At 30.8% G+C, this 22,655-nt stretch overlaps 1 protein-coding gene across 1 annotated transcript in view; it reads left to right on the top strand.

Moving 5' to 3' along the window:
- LOC108769341 (sodium/calcium exchanger 1) overlaps nucleotides 1–21,402 on the top strand; it is a 24,049-nt gene extending 2,647 nt beyond the window's left edge. Inside the window, exons 2-6 of the mRNA XM_018520255.1 lie at nucleotides 3,205–3,375; nucleotides 9,275–9,433; nucleotides 14,813–14,984; nucleotides 18,367–18,665; nucleotides 20,982–21,402. Coding sequence (XP_018375757.1) covers nucleotides 3,205–3,375; nucleotides 9,275–9,433; nucleotides 14,813–14,984; nucleotides 18,367–18,571 — 707 coding nt within the window. The 3' untranslated portion in view covers nucleotides 18,572–18,665; nucleotides 20,982–21,402. The remainder of the gene's footprint in view (nucleotides 1–3,204; nucleotides 3,376–9,274; nucleotides 9,434–14,812; nucleotides 14,985–18,366; nucleotides 18,666–20,981) is intronic.
- The last annotated feature ends 1,253 nt before the right edge of the window (nucleotides 21,403–22,655 follow it).

Below are 22,655 nucleotides of genomic sequence, written 5' to 3'. Positions count from 1 at the left end.
AAGACAAGCCTCGCTCTGGACAGCCAAAAAAATTCGAAGACAAAGAATTAGAGGCATTACTCGAAGAAGATCAGAGTCAAACGCAAGAGGAGCTTGCAGAATCATTGGGAGTAACTCAACAAGCCATGCTGTACGATTGAGAGCCATGGGAATGATTCAAAAACAAGGAAATTGGGTGCCTTGAAACCGAGAGACGATTGAAAGACGACTTTTCACTTGCGAGTAGCAAAGGCAACAAAGAAAAGGTTTTTTGCATCGGATTGTGACTGGAGATGAGAAGTGGATATTCTACGACAATCCCAAGAAGAAAAAATACTACGCTAAGCCCGGTCAATCGTTGCCATCGACCTCAACATCAACACCAAAGCCGAACATTCATGGTTCGAAGATCATGCTCTGTATCTGGTGGGACCAAAAGAGTGTTGTTTACTATGAGCTGCTGAAACCTGTGGTGATTCCATTACGGGCGATCGGTATCGGCTACAATTGATTCGTTTGAGCCGTGAATTGCGAGAAAAACGGCCGGAATACGAGTAAAGACATGATAAAGTTTTTTTTTTTTTTCATGACAACGCTCGGCCTCATGTCGCAAAAGCTGTAAAAAAATATTTGGAAACGATCAAATGGGATGTTTTCCCGCACCCGTCGTATTCTCCGGACATTACTCCTTCTGATTACTGGTTGTTCCGAAGGATGCAGCACGATTTGGCAAGTCATCGGTTCGCAGAAATCGAAAATTGACTCCAAAATTGGATCGCCTCCAAAGACGAGTCATTTTTTCGAGAAGGAATTCGAAAATTGCCTGAGAGATGGGAAAAAGTAGTAGCCAGCGATGGACAATACTTTAATTAATCTGTTTATTCATTTTGTTTTGAAATAAATGGATTTTTGAACACAAAAAACGGACCGAACTAATTTGTACTCCCAATAAAAAAAATGAACATAATTAAAAGAAACATACTTTTATTTCCACAATCGTTTACTTTATTACACACACACACACACATCAAAGTTAATAATAAAATTTAAATGATTCAAAACATTTAAACTCTAGATTTTTTTAATTGTGTCGTCGTAGCAAATGAATGGTATGAAAACACATGTGAACAAATTGATACAAAATAATAAAATTCCTCGGAATGGCGCTATTATCACCTTTTATTACGAATACCATAAGCTTCCATCAATGGAAGCAAATGACCGTGTCGAATTTTCTTTCGTTATTGAAAAGGACAGAAAACAATAAAAAACACGAAAATATCAGCAACGAGCTGTTTTCTATTGTCATTTTGGTTCTTTTCTCCCTTTTTCGCTCTCCAGGAGGCTTTTCTTTTCTTTGCGGCAGGAAGTTATTCCATGTACTCTATGTTCCTCAAAGCATCTCTGAAAAGCTTTGGTGAGAGCTTTGGTCAAGAAATCGAATTTACAAACAGCAACGAAACTTTATTGTGTGGTAATCTTTCTCGACATTTAATAAATAATTGCTATAACGGCGAAGTACATGTACAGCACGTAAAATATTTAATGGACGAAACATTATTTAGTGTATGCATAAGAAGTATTGCAAATATTATAAATATATAATAAAAAAAGATACAAAACATATTTATCAACGTACCTTATTTGGTAAATATTTATTTAAAAATTGAACGAAATGAAAACAATTTAATTTTCTCCCCACGGAAAAAAAAGATTTGTTGAAACAATTAAAAATTTCACCGATTCAAATCTACAGCCGCATATGGACAGCCAGTTTACTTGGTTAAATATAAAATTATAAATCTGAATAAAATTAGGGCTTATAGGTAATCGTATTTGTTGATATAGCACAGCAAAAACAAAGGCGGATCCAGAGAATTATTCTGAGGGGGGGGGGAGGAGGTGATATGATGAAATGTAAATATTTACTTATTATTGATGTTATTTTTAATATCTTTTAATTATTTTTATTGTTTTATTATATTTACTATTATTATTATTACTACTATTATTATCATAATAATGAAATATAAATGATACATGTTGGTATTCAGTATTTTATTAGCCACATATATTTATATATATATATATATATATATTCACATGATATGAAATGTAATTTAAAAACAAATTTTGTTATATAATAAATTCTAACTTTCTGTTTGGAGAACTGTGGGGAGGTCGCCTTCTCCGTCTTCCCTTATCTCCGCCATTGAGTAAAAATTTGTTAATACAGCAAAGATAACTTTCTATGAAAATCAATATATAGATTAAAATTTTGAACAAAACTGACTAAAGGTATGATCCATTTAACGTTGCAAATACTTGGTTGATCAATCAGAAGAAAAAATTTTACGAATTAACCGATCAAAGAATGCTTCAAAGCATTTGCAGCGTCAAGTGGATCGCATTCTAAGATAGCAACTTTTGCTGCCATAATGAAGAAAACTTGTTACATCAGCAATTCTTATTGTAGCAAAGAATAAGCTAAATTAGCATTCTCATAATTGCTTACTACAGACATAATTTCTTTGTTGAACCATCAAATCTTCTTAATTATAAATGTTGAACTTACTCAGCAAACTATAGCTTTTGCTGAACCTTCTAATCCGTTTTTTCTTCCGTGTCTTTTTTCTATTCTTTTTTTCTGTCTTGCTCTCTCTCTCTCTCTCTCTCTCTCTCTCAATGTGTTTGTGTGTATATACATATGGTATACATGTAGAAATTGAATCGATTACAGTGAGAAAGGAATATCGCGTTGCTCTATTATAGCGTTTTCCTTTCTGCATATTTTGCTTTCACTCGGCCTGTGAAGCGGAATTGCTCAAAGCATTTTTCGACTTTTACCTTCGATAAAGCGCTTCATTCGCTTGTTCGTCACGATTATATATAGATTTGAATGTGAATAAAAATGAGATTTTATAGTATTTTTTTTACTGCATTCAATGTTGAGGCTTATTGAAGAACCAGGCTGAATCCTTTGTTTGTTTATGCATAATAGACAGAAACTGTAACGTTACTAAATAATTTTGCGACAGCATTAACTGTTTGAAGAACTAATCAAGAATTATTATAAATCAATTAAAAAAATCGTTGATAAAAATTAAAAAAACTTTTATGGTTTATAAAATTAATTTATCTATTGCAGAATATTCAAGATATATAATGTCTTTCCGTTTTGTACTATTTTTCTAAAATGTATAAATTCTAAAATTTTATTTTTAGGCACAAGTTCTTGGAAAGAACAATTCATGGAAGCCCTGACCGTCAGTAGGGGTGATGAAGATGACGCTGATGGTGAAAACGGTCAACCTTCCTCACCATCTGTAATGGATTATCTTATGCACTCCCTTACTATCTTCTGGAAGGTTCTTTTTGCCTTCGTTCCACCAACAGGTAAGTAAAAAGATCTTTTTATATTAATATTGTCTATCTGTGTATATATAGAATGAACCACTTTAATGTACACTTTAATTTTTTTTTCGTTTTGTTAAATTTGGAACATTTTTTATCATCGTTTTTTTAAATTTTGAATAAAAGTGTTTTAATTTCAAATTTCATAGCAATATTAAAGTGATTTCACTAATCAATTCAATAATTTAAAAAAAGCAATATTGTTAGGTGGATAAAATTGAATTTATTAAATTACATTTAAAAAAAAGTGTTCGTACAGGACGTTTCGGACTTTACTTAGTCCTCTTCAGCTGTAATGGAATGAAAATGAAAATTCTTAGCGCATGGACAAATATAACATAACGGTAGATGTTACAAACTCTCTCTTATATCATATGGAAGACTTCTTTTTTTGGTTGAACTATAATTTGTGTGATCCGTTTGGTTCAAATTTTACCCTTTTATAAAACACGTTTTATACAAGATGTCAATGTTGACGAAATTTTGTAAAATAAATATATAATATTTTTATATCATATAATAATATTTTTTTAATGCTTTGACTGTTTGCATAAACATTTTATGTACAAAAATATTGTGATAAGTAATCGGTGGTTTATAAGACGTTTTATATTTTGTTACGACTAATTTCGATATGAAATAGAACCGAGGGGGTAATCATTAATGTAATCGTGGGACAGAGTCTTTGAAATCATTATAAAATTCATATGAAATCTCTACGTATAATCCGATAATTACATATGCAACCACGAGAAATCATTATATAATATTAAAATTAATTAAATAAAATCGTATATTTTATCAAATTACTTCATATATAGTAAAAAAAATTATTTGTAATCAGATGAAATCATATAAAATCATGTGATCTGCGGGACAGTATTTCAGCTAGTGATTACTCCCTCGAATAGAACCTATAATAATTTATTTATTGTTTGTGTATTATGTGTTAAGTACATTTTTTTCTCAGAAATTGATTATATTATTTATGTGTACAGAATCGTACAAAAAACCTCTTATCGATGATTCTTATGGCAAAATTGCGATAAAAATATTTGTTAAACGATTTTACAAATTGGATTAGTTTCGTTAACATTCAAAAAGATGTTTTCAGTACCTTTAAAATAATATATACATTGTTGTGAATATTAATACTGTGATTTCAATCTTATATGAAAACGTTTATAGATACGAAATTGCCATCAGCTAACGTGATGAAAAGTAAAGCGAATTTCGATCGAAATGTTTATGATGGTGCAATCTGCAAAACGGAAAACGGTACACCTAAACTCCCTCTCACGGGATAATATTTTTTAATATTCACGCGGATATGAGAAGATTAATTACAAATTGATTTATATAATGCGATGTTTTACAAAAAATAACTGTGAGATTTTAAAACTATTGCAAATTATTCAATAATCCATCTTAACAGTTTGAAGAACACGAAGATATAGATATTTATTATCTTTGTACAAAGCAACTGAAGAAGTTCAGCTTCCTGTAACCAAACACTTTGATTACAGGACTTTGTAAAAAGTTTGAAGAAAATTGATTCTTTTTGTTTGTGTAATTTTATGTTTTAAATTTTTCACGGATTGTCTTCGTCTTTTTATTTTTGTTATTTCTTCGATTCTATTTTAACCTATTCCTGTATTTTTTGAAATGTGGGAGAGCTTTTCTGCATTCTTTAGTCATGGCTCTACTTCCATCCAGGTGGAAGAAAACGAGGAAAGACGGTAAGAGGAGGATAAAGGGAAAGGAGAAGACGTGCTTTATTTCAGCAATCACAATCGCAAAGACCTGCTGAACTCTGCAAAAGCTCTGGAAACTACTGTATCGAGCAACGTAATTTCACCTTGTTTATCTTTCTCTTCTTTTTTACCCGTCATCCTTGTAGATCAGCGCTTCTATGCAGAAGCACAAGATGCAGAATTGTATTTACTCTCGCTTCACCTTTTATAAGGAAAAAAAAAAGCTTAATTTCCGGACAGAGCCGGAAATTATCGGAGTGATCGAGGAATTTCTTTGTGTGTGTTGGTATCAAAAACAAATCCTTTTTATTAGAATATAATAAATAGACGTTCCAGAGGTATATAAAACATTTTGCTATTACGATTGCAATACTTTCCAGATAAGCCGAAATTTATAGTTATGTAACTGCAGATTATGCAACTGTAATATGCGGTTGCAACGGTATGAGCGAGATTTATGAACACATCGCATTACTAAATGCAATATTCCGCAGTGAGACATGTTGCTGGAAAAGCTGGCAAAATCTGAAGATGATAGTTGAATTCCCAAGAACTTAATTTGCAAGTTATGTATACATAAAACGCAGAGATATGCATAATATCTTGGTTTAACGGTTTTTTTAAAGATGTTCGAAAATCCTCTATGGACATGTACGTATATTACACAGGCAAATACGCGCGCATATACAAACGAATAGATAAAGAACCCTCTATACATACGGCTTATACATTCTTCTCTGCTCTCTCATGAAATTTCCACGAAATTTCTATGTGATTTATGGTGACCTGTGCTTCTATATTCTTCCAAAGTAAATTTGGTTCGGAATTTATGGCAAAGTAACGAGATATCAAATAAAATGTCCTTAATAAGAATTGGAAGTAAATTAGTAAAAATCTTCTTTAAAAAATTGTTTTGTACTGTCGATACAATATATTTTGTTTTATATTAGAAAAATTCCTAAAAAGAAAATATAAAAAATTAATAAGTAGAATTTTTTAATAAAATTTTTCTTTATATATTTGATTTAATTAAATACGTTTTGTTTAAAGATTGGTTCTATGCCCTTTTTAATTGTCATATTTTTCTTTATAGTTTAATTAGAAATAATAGTGTATTATATTGTAGAATTACAATATATATATATATATAATATATATATGCACTTTATTTTTTTACTTTCAGATTTTTTATTTAATATTGTCAGCCGAGTTTTTATTCGATCTCGAGAGAATTTCCGAGCTTACTCGATTTTCCGATAATTACATAATGTAATCAATAAGAGCGAGTTGCTTGAAAAAGACCACGAAATACTTTGTGTACTTTAGTAAATACGTTGTATACTTTAATAAATCAGTCAAGTTTAGTACAAGAGTAGTATAGCAAGCGTAATGCAATAATATACATCGGCCACGTGTTAATAGTAAAACTAACCGCGTTTACAGACTCTTTAGCTGTATTAACACCCACGTTCCATCGTAAACGTATCTTCGTATACAGATTTCTAATAATAATTCCCTTTTGTTGTCACATACATGCGTTCGCGCAAAGAGAGAGAGAGAGAGAGAGAGAGAGAGAGAGAGAGCATTTTACTTGCGGCATGAACGCGTCAGCCTTGCGGCTCTCAAAGAATTTCAACTGTCTTGATAATAATTCCATAGAAAGCGTTCCGCGAGTTTCACATCAATTGCGAATATCTCGGACCGTTTGGAGAACATTAGGGACTGATAATAATATCCGTTATGTGCCGCTTCAAGGACTTTTGTCACATGATTTTGAGATGTGATTACAATTCTAAAATGATACTTATACATACAAATGTGAGAAGATGTTTGCTTTTCAAGTATATTGTGATAAAGATATATTATTTGATAAAGGAAAGTTCTTCCCAATTTTCATAATAATTGTATGTACGGGATCGAGAAAATCCACATACAGTATACGAGAAAAAACCTTTCAATATCAGTATTAATGTAACGCGTGGAGTGAAATGTAACAAGAAGGAAATGGAAAGAGAGAAAAAAATATATTTAGATGTAACGAAAATGAAAATAGAAAACGTAAAAAGAAACTAAAAGTATGTAGTTTGAAAAGGGAACTGTACGAGGTAAAGAAGCTGTTATGAAAAAGTAGTTTAGTAGAATTAGCGTTTCAAGACCGAAAAATTATTTCGGCGCGCGTTTCTAGGGACTACATATTTACGTAGTATATAAATTCACACAAGAATCATACAAGATCCAGCTAGACCGTTTAAGGTTTTGATTTCTATAGTTTATTATCACACACACGCAACGCACACACACACACATATATACGGTCCTATAATATATTATATTGTTTATTATGAAAAAGATTACCGCACCGTTAAATTATATATATATATATAGACTTATTACACAAGAAATTATAATACTTATTACACAAGGAATTATTAGACCTATTACACAAGAATTATAATATAAGACTCGTAAAGACGTTTTCCCTCACTAATCTTGAAAACAGAATCTTGGTTTCATTATTAGTATACTTTCCGATTGGCAAGTTTTAGAGAGAAAATATTTGCAAAATTTCAAGTAAGAAGAAACAGACTCATTTATATAAAGACAATAGTTTTTAGTAAAATTACAATTATTTTAATTTTTGCAAAATAAATCTATACAGAGTTAAATTGATTATACATTTTTATTTCGTTTTTAGACGTCCTACAATCTGACATGTGTTGAACGCAATGCACTCGCTTATAAAAAATAAAAAGAATACAAATGATCCCTGAGAGAATTGTTAGGAACGGTATATATAATGTAAAAGTTGTATTTTTAAACAAACAGCTTATGTTTAAACAGCTTTTGTAAAACTATATATGAAAATATGTTCAAAATTTATGTATGTGATACGTATATTGCAAAAAAGATTTATATGATTTTTATAAAGTCTTCTTCTTGTATTTTAATATAACATTAATTTAAATTAATAAAACCACGTACTAAAATAATGTATACTGTAAATTTCTGAGTAAAAATTATATAAAAATTATATACTTAAAAAATTATCATACAAAGTTTTAATAGAAATTTTTGTCCACTTATCACAATTTTAAACTAATTTCTATAAGTGATTTTATTTATCGGAAATAGCCAATTACGGTAAAATAGCGCTTTTAACGTTACGAGCTTCGTGATTTGTAAAAGCCAAGCAGAATTGAGCTGAGGCAGCATAATTAGTCCCGAGAGTAAGCGTAAATGAGGAAAAATTGTGGACTTTTAACTAGACTAATTAAGCTCTCAAACGAGTGGTTACGTGGTAGTGCATGTTTGCGTGAGCGAAGAGAGCGTCACTTTATAATTTGCATTTTGTTCATCCCGCATATCGCGCAAAGTGATTAAAGTTCTTTGGTACTGTTATCCAATGTTTTTTCTATTAAACCCCAAAAACATCGTCGGTTTCACTTCCATTATTAAAACGAAGGACAGCGATTTTAACATTAATTTTTCAGTTTAATTAATTTTTTATAATCTCTTTTATTCAATATGGATTTTACATACAAGGCGACAACAAATTTTTCACATTTGTATGTAGAAACAACGATAAATAACGCCAACTTGCTATCTGAATAGTAATATATAGTATTAGTAAGATATAATATATAAAAAAAAAACTAACTCTGGAATGTGTTAGTTATATCTTATTAAATAACAAAAAAGTTCTGCTAAAAAAATTTTCGGCTGATGAATTGAAGACATATCTCTTGCCTACCTAAAAGAATTTATCCGTGGAAAAATGACCATCGTGAATGCATTCTCATAGCGTCTTAAAGTTTATATCAAAGCTAAAGGTGACCATTTTAAATGTTAATTATTATTTTTTGGTATTTAATAAGAGATAATGAACACTTCAAAGAAAAAGAGAGAAAAAGTTGTTTCTTATAAATATACGTTACTAATGTTTGATAAACACAAAACTTTTTGGCCAAACTTTTTTTTATCACCGTGTGTATATTTTTCTACTTCTTCTATTTTATATACAAAGAAATATGCGCGTAAACAATATTTATATTATTTAACAATCCAGTTCTGAAATTCTCTGTATTTTGCTTTCGCAAAACGTATGGGAAACATTTTTTTTATTTCAGATATCGCCGGCGGTTATTTGTGCTTTATCGTCAGCATTCTGGGGATTGGCGTGGTCACGGCGATAATCGGCGACGTTGCCTCGTATTTTGGTTGTACTTTGGGCATCAAGGATTCTGTCACCGCGATTGTTTTCGTCGCCCTCGGTACCAGCATTCCCGGTAAGTGTCTAAAAACTGAGGATGATATACGAAGAAAAGGAGCGACATCGAGAAAGATCGTACCTGCACTGGAAAAAGTCTTGTTGCACTAATTGGAATTCTGACAGATTCAATCAGAAAGATATAGGGTAACTCCGGTATATACGCCGCACCTATCAAAAACTTAATTTATTAAGTATTATTTACTATGTTTAAAATAAACGAACTATATCAGTAAAAACTTTGTACTCTCTACTACTATGAAAAAAATATTAGAAATCCGAAATATTTAGTTTTCGTATTAAAAAATAAACTTTTTGAAATCTTGCATTTTTGTTATATATAGATAATGGGTGGGATATATGGTAAAAATGCAAGGGTTTCAACAAACTAAACAAAGAGGAGAATACGAAAGCAAAGTACTTGTAATTTACTCTATACAACATGCTTTACTATTCCTCTACACGTATGTATCACGAAATAACCACTAGGTTTTTTGCACGCCTTACAGTAATCATTTTATGTAGATTATAATTTATGATGATGCTACTTGCTACACACACAGTGACAAATCGATTCAACTCACAATAATTTCATTAATATTAACAGTAAGAAGCTGAAATTATAACTCAATACTAATTTAACATAAGCATGTAACAGAGTAGTTGCGAGAAAATTACCCCTACTCCTTCTATATACCGTATATACCGGAGTTACCCTACTGAAAAAGAATTTAATTAAATCTTATTGCATATTTCTTCGAATAGTAGAACTAACTAAACATTTAGTAAATAAATATTTATCCGAATTAAAAAATGATAATCAGTCAAATTAATCTTGTGTCAAATAAATATGTTTACACTTAGTAAATATTTATTTGGAATTTCAAACAAATATTTTTGTAAATTTAATATTTTTTTTTAGTGTACAAATTAAACACTTATTATTAAATCTATTATATATGCTAGTCGAGAAGTTTAATTACGATGATTTATATGATCAGAATTTGTTTGTACAATTAGAACATTTTTCTCAATATATTATTAAAAAAAGCGATCAACATATCTCCCACATTAGTTTACCTTCGCATTTCACATTTCGCATTGATCGCATTCCACTTATGACATCTGCTGTTTTATAACAGGGCAATAATTTATTGCCCTTGGTCTTTGTGCCTGGGAATAATGGCTGCCGTTGGCCTATGTTCTTTCGGGTGGAACGGTTAACACGTGCAACCATAAAAGAGTTAAATACACTTTCTTCGTTCATGTAGCATCAGAAGGTTGCAGCACTGCTATAAAATTTCATTGTAAAATTGTAATATTATATACGTCGCGTAAAAAATATTACTACATCGTAAAATTGTAGCAAAATTAAAGGGTTCGCCTTTAGAAGACTTACACTGCTCTCTCTCTCTGTGACAATGTTGTGGTGAAATATATTTACTATGTTAAGGGATTACGTACATTCAAGAGGCCAAAAAATATAGCAATCTTTTCTGCCTTTTCTCCAGAAATGCAGAGAATTAAAGTCGATGTACGTGGAAGAAAATAATAATATTTTACTAAACTTTATTTCTTATTTTACAAGCCTCCAATATTGCTGTAACCGTGTTGGAATTTTTTATTTGTTTATTTCTACAAAATTTTTTCGCATTCAACGTGACATTGCAATTTACAAGATTACATCTCATTACATTCTAATCAGAATGTTCTACATTGGATTTTTTCAAACACTTTACAGATTCCCAAATATTTTATATTTTTTAAATTTAAAGTCGAAAAAAAAAACAAAAAGAGGAAGAGAGAGAGAGAGAGAGAGAGAGAGAGAACTTTATGAAAAATGTATATAGTCATATTTACAGAAATCATTTACATTAACAAATCTTCAGAAACAATTATGACCTGACCTTTGTCTTCTATTTTTATACGAAATTCACGACGAGGGCATTTAATAAATCATTTGAGTGGGTGTTATCAAAAGCTATTAAAAGCGTAACGACATTTCAAGTCGCGTCATTTCAAGTTTCTGGGTCAATAGGTTACGTTCAAAATTTACATCTAAAACAGAGGCTCGAAATTGATTATCCTAAATGTGTCTCTAACATCTTAATGTTCAGTGAACGTATAACTACTGCATTTTAATGTCCACAGGGAACTACGTGTAGTAACCTTACCTTCTATCTGTAGTAATTTTAATTATTAATTTAACTTTCACAGTAAAGGTGTCTCTTTCTCTTTTTAAATTACATCAGAGAATACGAATTCTGAAATTATGTTTATTCCAAAAATGTCTACCAAGTGCCTACATCGGCTGAATATCGACGCGATTTGCATGATGCACAGCTTCTCGGCTGGATTACTTAGGCCACTGTGCTTCTTCTCTCTTAGAAACTTTACAAGAAACTTTCTTCTCTCCCAGAACCTCATCAATATTTATGCCGAAGGGTACCTCCGATCTCCCAAAGTACCGCTTATCGAGATCGGTTTGACGATCTTCTTCTTGTATTACCGGCAAAAAATCGAAAGATGGGATTTATTTAGAGTACAGAGTGCCTCAGAATTACCTACAACATGATGTCAAAAATTATGTTGCATTAAATCACAAGTAGCAAATAGCGAAGCAAACCGCATATCTATATAGAATCTTATAGATTTTTAAATATTTAATTAATCTTCATATTTATTAATATAATATAATTTTATACACCTTTAAAAATTTATTTATTTTTACTTTATGTTAGTACTGAAGAATATTTTAGATCTCTTTCTAATGCTATTGAATATGAAATTTATGCACTGAGAAAAATTTCCGGGCTTTATCCGTTCAAAAAGTAACAAACAGATATTTCCGATTGATTTTGATTGGATTTAGTCCGGATCTACAATAGAGTTTTAAGCCTTAAGCCATAAGAAATGGGCGAATCACAGTCGTTTATTCTTCTCGGATTCGACTGTAATTGGTCAATTTCTTACGGCTTAAGGCTTAAAACACCTATTGTAGATCTGGGGTTATAAGACTATCCGATCAAATTTTAGGACTATCCGATCAAAATCAATCGGAAATATCTGTTTGTTACTTTTTGAACGGACATTTTTCTCAGTGTGGATAATCAATTATCCAATTGCACGAATATGCATACACTTGTCGATTATTGCTTCGAATATTGTTTTGTTTTAATTTTATTAATTGACCTTTGTTAAGTTTATAATTATTGATTAATAATTAATCGTACACACATCGTAATACAGATTAATTGTCAAAACAAACATTGAGATAATTATTTGCCGGCTTACGCTAATACAAGACAAAGTTAACTATCATTCACGGTGGATGAATTGCTGAGCGTTACTGCTGCAGTAGTAATGTAATATCAAAGATATACACTGACAATATAAGCTCAACGTAAACAATCCTTCTTGCTAATTCGACTAATTAATTATTGCATTGTTGATATATACAAAAGCAAATACAGTAATATAGCAGCAGCGCAAAGTAAACAGAAAATTTGATTTAATTATAATTTTTTTATTGAGTAAATATTTATTTGCTGTAAGTAAATATTTATTTACTGTAAGTAAATATTTATTTAGTACTATTCAAAGAAATTGTTAAGAGTTAATAAATTTTGTTTCCAATGTAAATAAGAATCCCTCTTAAATATCCTTATCGTTAATTTAATATAAAAATATTAGAAAATAAAAACAACTTGCTTCGAACAATTTTTTAGATTAAATTTTCGTCCACATCTGTGCACTGAGAAAAATAGTCTGGTTGGATTAAACAGTAACTCTGGTGGAAAATGGACGAATCAGAATTTTCTGGTTATGTCTATTAGAATTCTAGTTGAGATAACTAGAATTCTGATTAATATAATTATTCTGGTAAAAATAAGAATTCTAGTAGATTTTACTAGAAATATAGTATCAACCAGAATTCCGGTTATCTCAACTAGAATTCTAATAAATTTAACCAGAAATTTCTGATTCGTCCATTTTCAACCAGAAATTATTTTCAGTGTGCCGATATATATTATATAATTTTGGAAATCGTCATATTTACGGCACGCGAATTTGGAGCGCACGTTTTATCAAATTTGTTATTGAATATATAGGTACGTTTCACATATGTGCTCTGTTATTACAGGATTTTCTTGCCCTGTGCAACAACGAGCGCTCACTCCGCTCACAACTCCGTAACCGAACTTACACTGCCATAAACTGCAAACTGGTACAAGCCGCATATTCCAAGCCGTTACCACAAATCCTGCGGCACAACGGTTTTAAGTGCGGTTGACGATCTTTGATTCTCCTGACAGAATGTGTACTAAAAAGCCACTTTGTTACTCGCGCGGGTCATACACGTGGTGCCGTGGCGCGAAATACGGGCTTTATCTCGCATTACGCCGCGAATGAAGCGTTAAACTTGCGGATAAATAAAAAGCAATATCGGTTAAATTACAACCTTGGGCTCGTTAACCTTGAACTCAGTAAAGAAATGTATTTTTAAGAACGAATTAAATAACGCGAACGCAACACTTTGAGATCGTTAAAAATTTATTTACTTATTTATTTTTATATCTAGGAAACATTATAAAACGCGATGACATGTTTAAATTTTTTTTTACCTCCCACGTAAAATATTTATCACTGATGCATATTTCTATATATACCGAGCCTAAGAAAAGATATTCGAACTTTTTCATAAAAGAGGAGAGAAGTACGTGATATAAAATTTGCAGTGTATTATTTTTCAAAATATATAAATAGAGTATATATAGATTTCCAGTGTTCAAGAATAATAAGAATAGGAATATTGGGAATCAATGCGGTAATTCGTGCGCAAATCTTTCAACAAATTTAATAATGACGTCATTTTTACAGAGATTAAGGACTTTATTACTTTAAAGTCAACGGAAGGATGCGAATAATATAAAGTCCCACATTTACTTTTTCACGAAAAATCACTTTTCTTTCAATTGCACTACTAATTAGGAAATAATTTAATTATTTCCTAATTATTTAATTATTAATCATTTCATAAAAGTAAGCATAAATTAATTGTAAAAAATTATAACGTAAGAAAAAATAAATTTATCTTTACTAAAAAAACCTTCAAAATATTTTAAATAACTTACAATATGGTATATTACATATGTCAAGTACTCAACAAGATGTACCTATTTCTAAATGAAGCCTTTAAATGAGGTCTTTTAAATATCTTTAAGACGCGTATGTCGAAAAGACGTGTTTATGTCTTTTAGACATACCTGTTGTCTAGTATATTATGATAATTGTAACGTTCAAACATAACAATGGTCCAATAAATCATGTCATTGTTATTCGGGCATTAACAGCTCCGTGCACTCGTCAAAGTAACTAAGACTCCGAATTATTTCAGACACGTTCGCGAGCAAAGTGGCCGCTTGCCAGGACAAGTATGCCGATGCGAGTGTGGGCAATGTGACTGGAAGTAACGCGGTAAACGTCTTCCTGGGAATCGGCGTCGCGTGGAGTATCGCCGCCATTTACCGTGCTTGCCACAGCGAACCGTTCCTTGTCGAACCTGGCAAGTAAGTAGTGAAAAGCAATTACGGACATCCGGTATGCACAAAAATAATGCATAATTTAGTAAACAGTCTTGCATGAATTCAAATGGTGATTTTCAAAAATATGATAATTACCATTTAAAACATATTTTTCTCAAAACAACTTCTAATACAGTAGATAATAAACAATTATTTTTCATTTTGTATATATATTACATTATTTATTATTTATATTATATTGTTATTATTTATATAATATTTATACAATATTGTTCTTGTTTATACAATATTTTTTTATATGTCTAATGTTTTTTATTAAATATACCTCATGATTTATTTTGTACATTATGCTGGTAAATTTACTTCAGCATTTCTGGAGGTACCATTGAACATTTATTTCTCGTAATTTCTGTTACCTCGTAATAAAAATATATATTTACGAATGTGTGTACGCGCACGTGTTTATATCAGTTAGCAACAAAATTGGTTTTCGATAATTCACGAGCGCGTTTTCACGCTAGCTCAAAATCGTGCGAATGGTATCCCGGATATACCTGCACGATAACACGAGATTACACGTTAGATTAAGTAAAGCGTGGCCTCGATAACACAGCATCATTCTTCATTTACGATCACGTTCGTGAAACTATTTCTAAGATATTCGGTTGAAGCACGATGACAACAACTTGGCCAACATCGCTCTCTCGACGATGACATTTAACACGACTGCCATTGTTCTGCGCTATGAAATTGTGAAATTTCGAAGAAAGTACCCGAGAAATTGGCCATTTATCTACATCAATAGACACTCGACGTAATATTGAAGCGAAATCAGAACTCGGAGAGTTCGTATAATACTATTAGTACGAAGAAAATGACTATTTCTTTATTTTTTTCAAACATTTCGTACGTTGCATTTGTCGTGCAAAATAATGGTGTTAAAATACGAGGAAACTGTTAAAGAGCCTTTGTGATGTACAATTTTTTACTCTACTACGCTACACTGCATTCTATTTCACGAGGATTTCGACGGATTGCCAACCGCGAAATGGAGCATTGTATCTGGACTCGTATCGGATGATGCTGGATGTTCCCTAGCAAGAACACGCTACAGTAGACTTTGTGTTTCATTGTGCACGATACTTGTTGGAACGATTTGAAACTGTAGACTTAGTTTCTGAGAGGACATTATAAACTTACAATTACTCGGAGAGAGATTTTAGTTCTCTCTTTTTATTGTAATCGTTTATGTAATATTAATAATATATACTACTTACTGTTATTATTTATTATGTCATAATAATCTAATAAAGCCATACAGTATAATTGTATAATTTAATTATCAAATTGCAGACTTCTCTATTAAAAATAAGCACGAAAATAGTTATTACATGTTATATATAAAATTTCTTTAAATATTTAGAAACACTGGAACATTTTGCATGCTTGTACTTGGATTTTTACAGTATTGAGCAGTATTTCACAGTTGAAATACACTCCGTGTTTCACACTGTCGTTCGTGTATCTTGCTGAAAAATAGTCTCTTTTACGAAAACCAAATACATGAATATACAAGTAACATCTCCAATCGATTACATTGTTGCGTCTAAACAATTTCGTTAAATAATGCGATTTGTTGCGAAATAATTAATTTTTTAAATAGAAGACACCTTTCATTAGGAACATAATTTTATTTTTATCACAAAACACAGAAATGTGTGTTGTTACTACTTGAAAATTTTATTTATTAAAATTAAGGTGAAACAATGAATTATAGATTTTTATTCTCAGTTTAAAACTGACTTTTAGTATAAGATTATCATGTTTTCCTTAATAACTGATATTTTACTTTACAATAAATTCTAGTCTTCGAAAAGAATGTTACGTTCTCTCGTTTTTTTATATTTCAGAAAATGCATTCTCTTTGTCTTAGAATAAGATTAGATGAGGCAATGTTTCTGCTTGAAGTTAAAATATTACGACGATTTATAAAGAATAATAGATTGTTTAGATTGTGCACGAATGTACACACAGGTGTGTTCTAAAATTATATATTCTTGTAATCTATTGCTATATACGGACACAGGTGGTACCATAATGGCTGCGATAAATTTGCAAGTGCTCAGTCGTTGATTGACTTTCAATGATAGTTTTGACATCGCCAATTGGAATTGGAGATGAATCTGTGGTTGCACCAGAAAAGTTCACTCCATTTTCATGAAGACAGTTTCAAAAGCTTAAATGTTGAATTCTTGAAAGTAAGGACATAGAAAGAAAATATCTTTCGATCTTTTTTCTCTTGCTAAGTTTTTGAAAATTGATAGATTTTTATATAAATTTGATAAATGTAAGTACATCATTTCGAAAGACATTTCGAAGATTTTTTTTATAATGACCAATTGAAATATCAAGAACTTCAATTTTCAAAAATCTCTGCCTTCCATGATAAATTACAAATTAACAAAAAACTAATAAGTTTTTACAGACTCCTTTAATTAAAACAATTAATAAAACCATAAAATATGTATTATACGGCAATAGGAGTCGACGCTGGTTATCACAATTAGCGCAATTTTTCTTAATACTAAAAATATAAACCTTAACTTTGAACGTTTCCATTCACGGTTTGAGTTTTCATCAGCAATCTTTTACCCTAGCGCAACGATTGGAGTATTGCATGACAAAATGATATCCCCAACGTTTTTCCTCTGCCTTTAAATAATATTGTTTTAAAAATATGAGAGACAAAGATTTAAATAATTTCTTGATGAAAAAGAATTCAATGTTTAACCTTTCGAAGCTAAAATTTTACTATAATATAATTTTATCTATAATATAGTTGACGCCGAGATCCATTTGATTTATTTTGAATAAATGGAACTACATATTTTTTTAATTTCAAGGAACCAAAATGACATACAACGTATAATAAAGAATGTGCGTGCGTGTGTTAAGTTTATTTTAATAATAATTTATTATTAAAATAATATTTTGATAATAAATAAATTTATTTATTTTAATAATGAATTTTGAGATAATAATAATAATTCAAATTAACAGCTGTAACATGAAAAATGTAATTAAGTGAGTCCAATAGACGTGCGTATGTGTGTTAAGTTTATTTTAATAATAATTTATTATTAAAATAATATTTTGATAATAAATAAATTTATTTCTTTTAATAATAAATGAATTTTAAGATAATAATAATAATTCAAATTAACAGCTGTAACATGAAAGATGTAATTAAGTGAGTCCAATAGACGCACATCGTCAGCTCCCGAGAGCTAATTTCATAGTCGGTTGCTTGCTCGCGTCTCTATGCAAAAATCGCAGATGCAACTTTGCTGTTGCTTCCTACATTGCACATGCAACTATATCTGAATGACTTTCTTTTATGACGCAGTTTGGCCTTCTCCGTCACCTTGTTCTGTAGCGAGGCTTGCTTCGTGATCGTGGTACTGTTGGTGAGACGAGTCAAGTCGATCGGCGGTGAATTGGGCGGACCTTTTATACCGAAGCTCATCACGTCCGTGTTCCTGTTCTCCCTTTGGCTGCTCTACCTCATCATGTCCACCCTTGAGGCCTACGGCGTGATCCAGGGTTTTTAAACCAAGGCCAATGCGACGCCATGTCGGCCTATCCACTGCGTATATCTTAGCTCTGGCGTCCGCCAAGGCACGTGCTCAACGAAACTATTAACCGGTGAATACGAAAAGAAATCTCTTATTCTTTCAATTATAATTTAATTATTTGTCATGTATCTAATATGCATCAAAATTATTAAGTAGTGCAGTGCAAATAATTTATATATTTACAGTATTGGTCCGACCTTTCATCCATCTGTAAGATTTCTTAGAAACGGCTTAATTTTTTCTGCTTTTAACAATAGATAAGTACTCAGACTTTAGTTCCACTGAAGCAAAATATAAGTCAAATCAGACCGTAATTTTTTTTTAACGAGGAGGAAGGTCAACCCAAACAACACAAAGTCCAAAATTATGACATAAGACGTATTTAAGTCGTCTTTTAGACGCATAAAACGTCTTATAACCCGATTTCAGATACTTTTTATCTGGGAAGATTAATGAGATTTTCAGTATCATAAAAAGAAGCTCAAAATGCTGATTTTAAAAGGTACAATGTACTATATATTACAACATTTTTAACGAAGCTATTTCAATAGTTACAAGTTTTTCGCTGTACTACTTACAATTAGTTACTTCCGTTGCAGAATGTTTTATTATGTTGTTTTTAATAATTAAAAAATAGAAACCACGTTATTATACATATCATATATATGTATACAGGGTGTTTGGAAAATAATGATAAATCTTTCGCATAGGGATAGAATGGACTAAACTGAGAAGAAAAGTCCTGTACCATTTTGCAATTTTTGCAATAGTTAACAAGATAATTGTTAAATATTGCCGAAAATTGGCCTTCAATAATTTTTTACTCAAGTACTGTCAACTTTACAGAAAAACTGCAAGAGACGAAAATTGTTTATTTTTTTCTCATAGAACACTGCGAATGTTTTTCAGAATTTTTTATTAACATTTTAATACTGCATTTTCTCATTTTTATCAACTGAGAAAATACGGTATTAAAAAATTTTGAAAAAATTCTAAAAAAATTCTTAGAGTTTTATGAGAAAAAATAAACAATTTTTGTCTCTTGCAGTTTTTCTGTAAAGTTGATAGTATTTGAGTAAAAAATCATTGAAGGTCAATTTTCGGTAATTTTTAGCAATTAGTATCTTATTAACTATTGCGAAAATTGCAAAATGGTAGAGGACTTCTCTTCTCAGTTTAGTACATTCTGCCCCTATGTGAAAAATTTATCATTATTTTCCAAACATCCTGTATATACATATATATATGTATATGTAATGATATTCCTCTCTTATATGAATCTATTACATAAATAATACAACTAAATTGATTATTAATAATAATAATCTATTAATTCATAATATTAATATTCTGCGGACTTATTATGGAAACGTCTCTAGCTAAGATGGAATATAATAAATGATTGCCGTTACACAGATAACTTTTCATGTCCAATTTTTATGATATCACTATTGACACATTCAAATCAGTTCAAAATCAAAATCAATTCGTAGATATTTTGAAAATAAAAAATATGCTTATATTGCTATTTCACGACTTAAATATTTCATTTAATACATAAAATAATTCAACATGTATATAAAATACACGACAATATTTTTTATATCGATATTTTATTAATTTACAATGCCTACTAATAAAGTTATGTTAGGATATGCTTATATAAAATTAGGAAGTCATAACGATATCAGCTGTTACCATAAACGTAAAAATAAGGTCTAATTCAATTATATTTTCATTATGATAAGAGAGATCAGCAATTACGTTTCTTTATTGTTTTATGACTAATCGGTCGTCTTTTACGATGGAACTATGTGAATACTGCCAGAGCATTAGCAAAACTTTATAGAAAACAGAAGCAATGAAAGAGCAATTAGGTGATTAAATGGAACGTTTCGTTTATGGAAAAAAATTAGTTAACCTTCTAATAAAGGTGCAAAACATTCTGTGCTTATGCAATATTTGAGCCATCCCCGGGAGAACAAGAGAATCAAAATAATGTCAATTTAACGTCATATTAACAAATTTATATCATTTTTTAGTCATGATAAAAATCTCGATATCAGATGATCTAAGAATGACTTTATATATAAAGTAAATTCGTCAATATGACGTCAAATTGACATTATTTTGATTTGTTTGTTCTCCTTGGGATTATATCTTCTATTTCTATATACTGAAAGAAAAAAATAATAATCATAATTATCAAATACTTTTCTTCCAGTGTATATTTAATAATTATTCCTAATTCATTATCTTAATTATATCTTAATCTGAATGAATTTTCTTTGCACTTTTTTCTGATGTAACATAATATAATTAAAAAAATTTTTCTCAGCCTTGTGAACTGTTATATTTTTTAAACGGTTCTCGATTTTGATTACAGAACACAGAAGCGGTCTCGGGACAATACGATTTCGCGAAGAACAAACTTTAATTGTGCCGGAAACTCACATAAGTTCATCCTCTGAGACGATTAACAACGAACATGTCGCGTGACGTATTAAATGGATATGTGTATGTATATGTATGCATGTATAGGTATCTGAGAACATGGGAGTGCTTGAGAGAGAGAGAGAGAGAGAGAGAGTGTGTGTGTCCAGTAAAGAGAAGAAAGCAAATTGATGGAGAGAAGGACAAGCGACGAAGGGAAAAAAAAAACTAACGATATAAGAAGAGAAGTGCGCGTGAGAGAAAAAAATGTGAGCTTGCCTTAAAATAATTCAAAGGAAGAAAGAAGTAATAAGTGCGTTCTAGTCATGTCATATTCCCCGCAAAAGAAAACATTTGGCTGTTATAAAAAAAAATAAAAAAGAAAAAAGAAAAAAGAAAATGGAGAAGAAAGGCGAAAAAATATAGGTAGTATATATGTCTGATCAGATCGCGGGTACACACATTTGTGTACATATTGTATTTATTTAATTCTAAGAAATACACAAGTTTCTACATGATAATTTAGTAGCGAATTGTATTGCAATTCTTTCTTTTCTGAGTCGGAAAAATTGACGTCGGTAATTTTATATACGCGTACATGTTACTAAATAATACGTTACTTTCATCGAAGGAAATTTGATGTCGGATCGATTGTCGCGAGGATCTCGCAGGGAGGAGAGAAAAGTGCGCAAGCACCTGAGCAGAAACTGAACAACTGTTGGACACGGTTGTGCAATATACCAAATGTCCGTCAGTAACTTTATTCATTGCCATTTTGTAAATTTTTAAATATTTATTTGTGATATTATATGCCAGACGAAATTGTTAGAGTTCACTAGAAATATACGTTTCATCTTAATCTCGTCTCAGCGTACTATATTTTAATATATATTAGATTTACTACGATTTCAACGAAATAGTAAAACGTGCAACGTGCATCCAAAAGTTCGAAGAAAAGAGACAAAACTGCGATCGATTGGATATTGCATGACTGCGTCGAATTTTTGTAATAGAATTGAAGAACATAGTGCATTTTTATCATTGCAATAATTGCATAGCTATGAAATGCGTATGGAGGCCACATACTTGTGAAACTAGTCGAGTTTATTACCCAAGAAACACATCAAGTCAAGAGAAAGTCAAAATAACTTTGTTTTGACGTTACGAAGGTCAAAATGATGAGTTTTGATTACAAAATGTGACTTGTTTATTGACGTTAAAAATTAAAATAAAGTCATTTTGATTTTTTGTTGATTTTCATGTGTTCCTTGGGTATTTTGATGCGACTGATTTTGGTTGCTACTAATGAGGGTTGCCAGAGAGAAATGAATAAACTGATGAACAATTTGATAGCGCGAGTGAATAGGAGTTCGTTCCAAAGTGACGAAATTGCATTTTTAATAAAAGTATTTAGTGAAAAGTTTCTATACGAACACAATGTAGTAGAAACTAATAGCTAATTTAAGTTTCAAGTCGGAGATAAGACGTGGCATTGCTAATAGAATCTAGAATCTTAGGCAATCCCCTGTTGACGATCGATAAAAGTCTCTCAGCGTTTATTGTGAAATACTTATATTTATATTTTTTCGTTAGACTACAATTTTATACGGAAGGCGTGAACTTTTTC

This window comes from Trachymyrmex cornetzi, unplaced genomic scaffold (assembly GCF_001594075.2).
Source record: "Trachymyrmex cornetzi isolate Tcor2-1 unplaced genomic scaffold, Tcor1.1 scaffold898, whole genome shotgun sequence".
NCBI classification, from domain to species: domain Eukaryota; kingdom Metazoa; phylum Arthropoda; class Insecta; order Hymenoptera; family Formicidae; genus Trachymyrmex; species Trachymyrmex cornetzi.
This window is presented reverse-complemented; position numbering and strand designations above follow the sequence as displayed.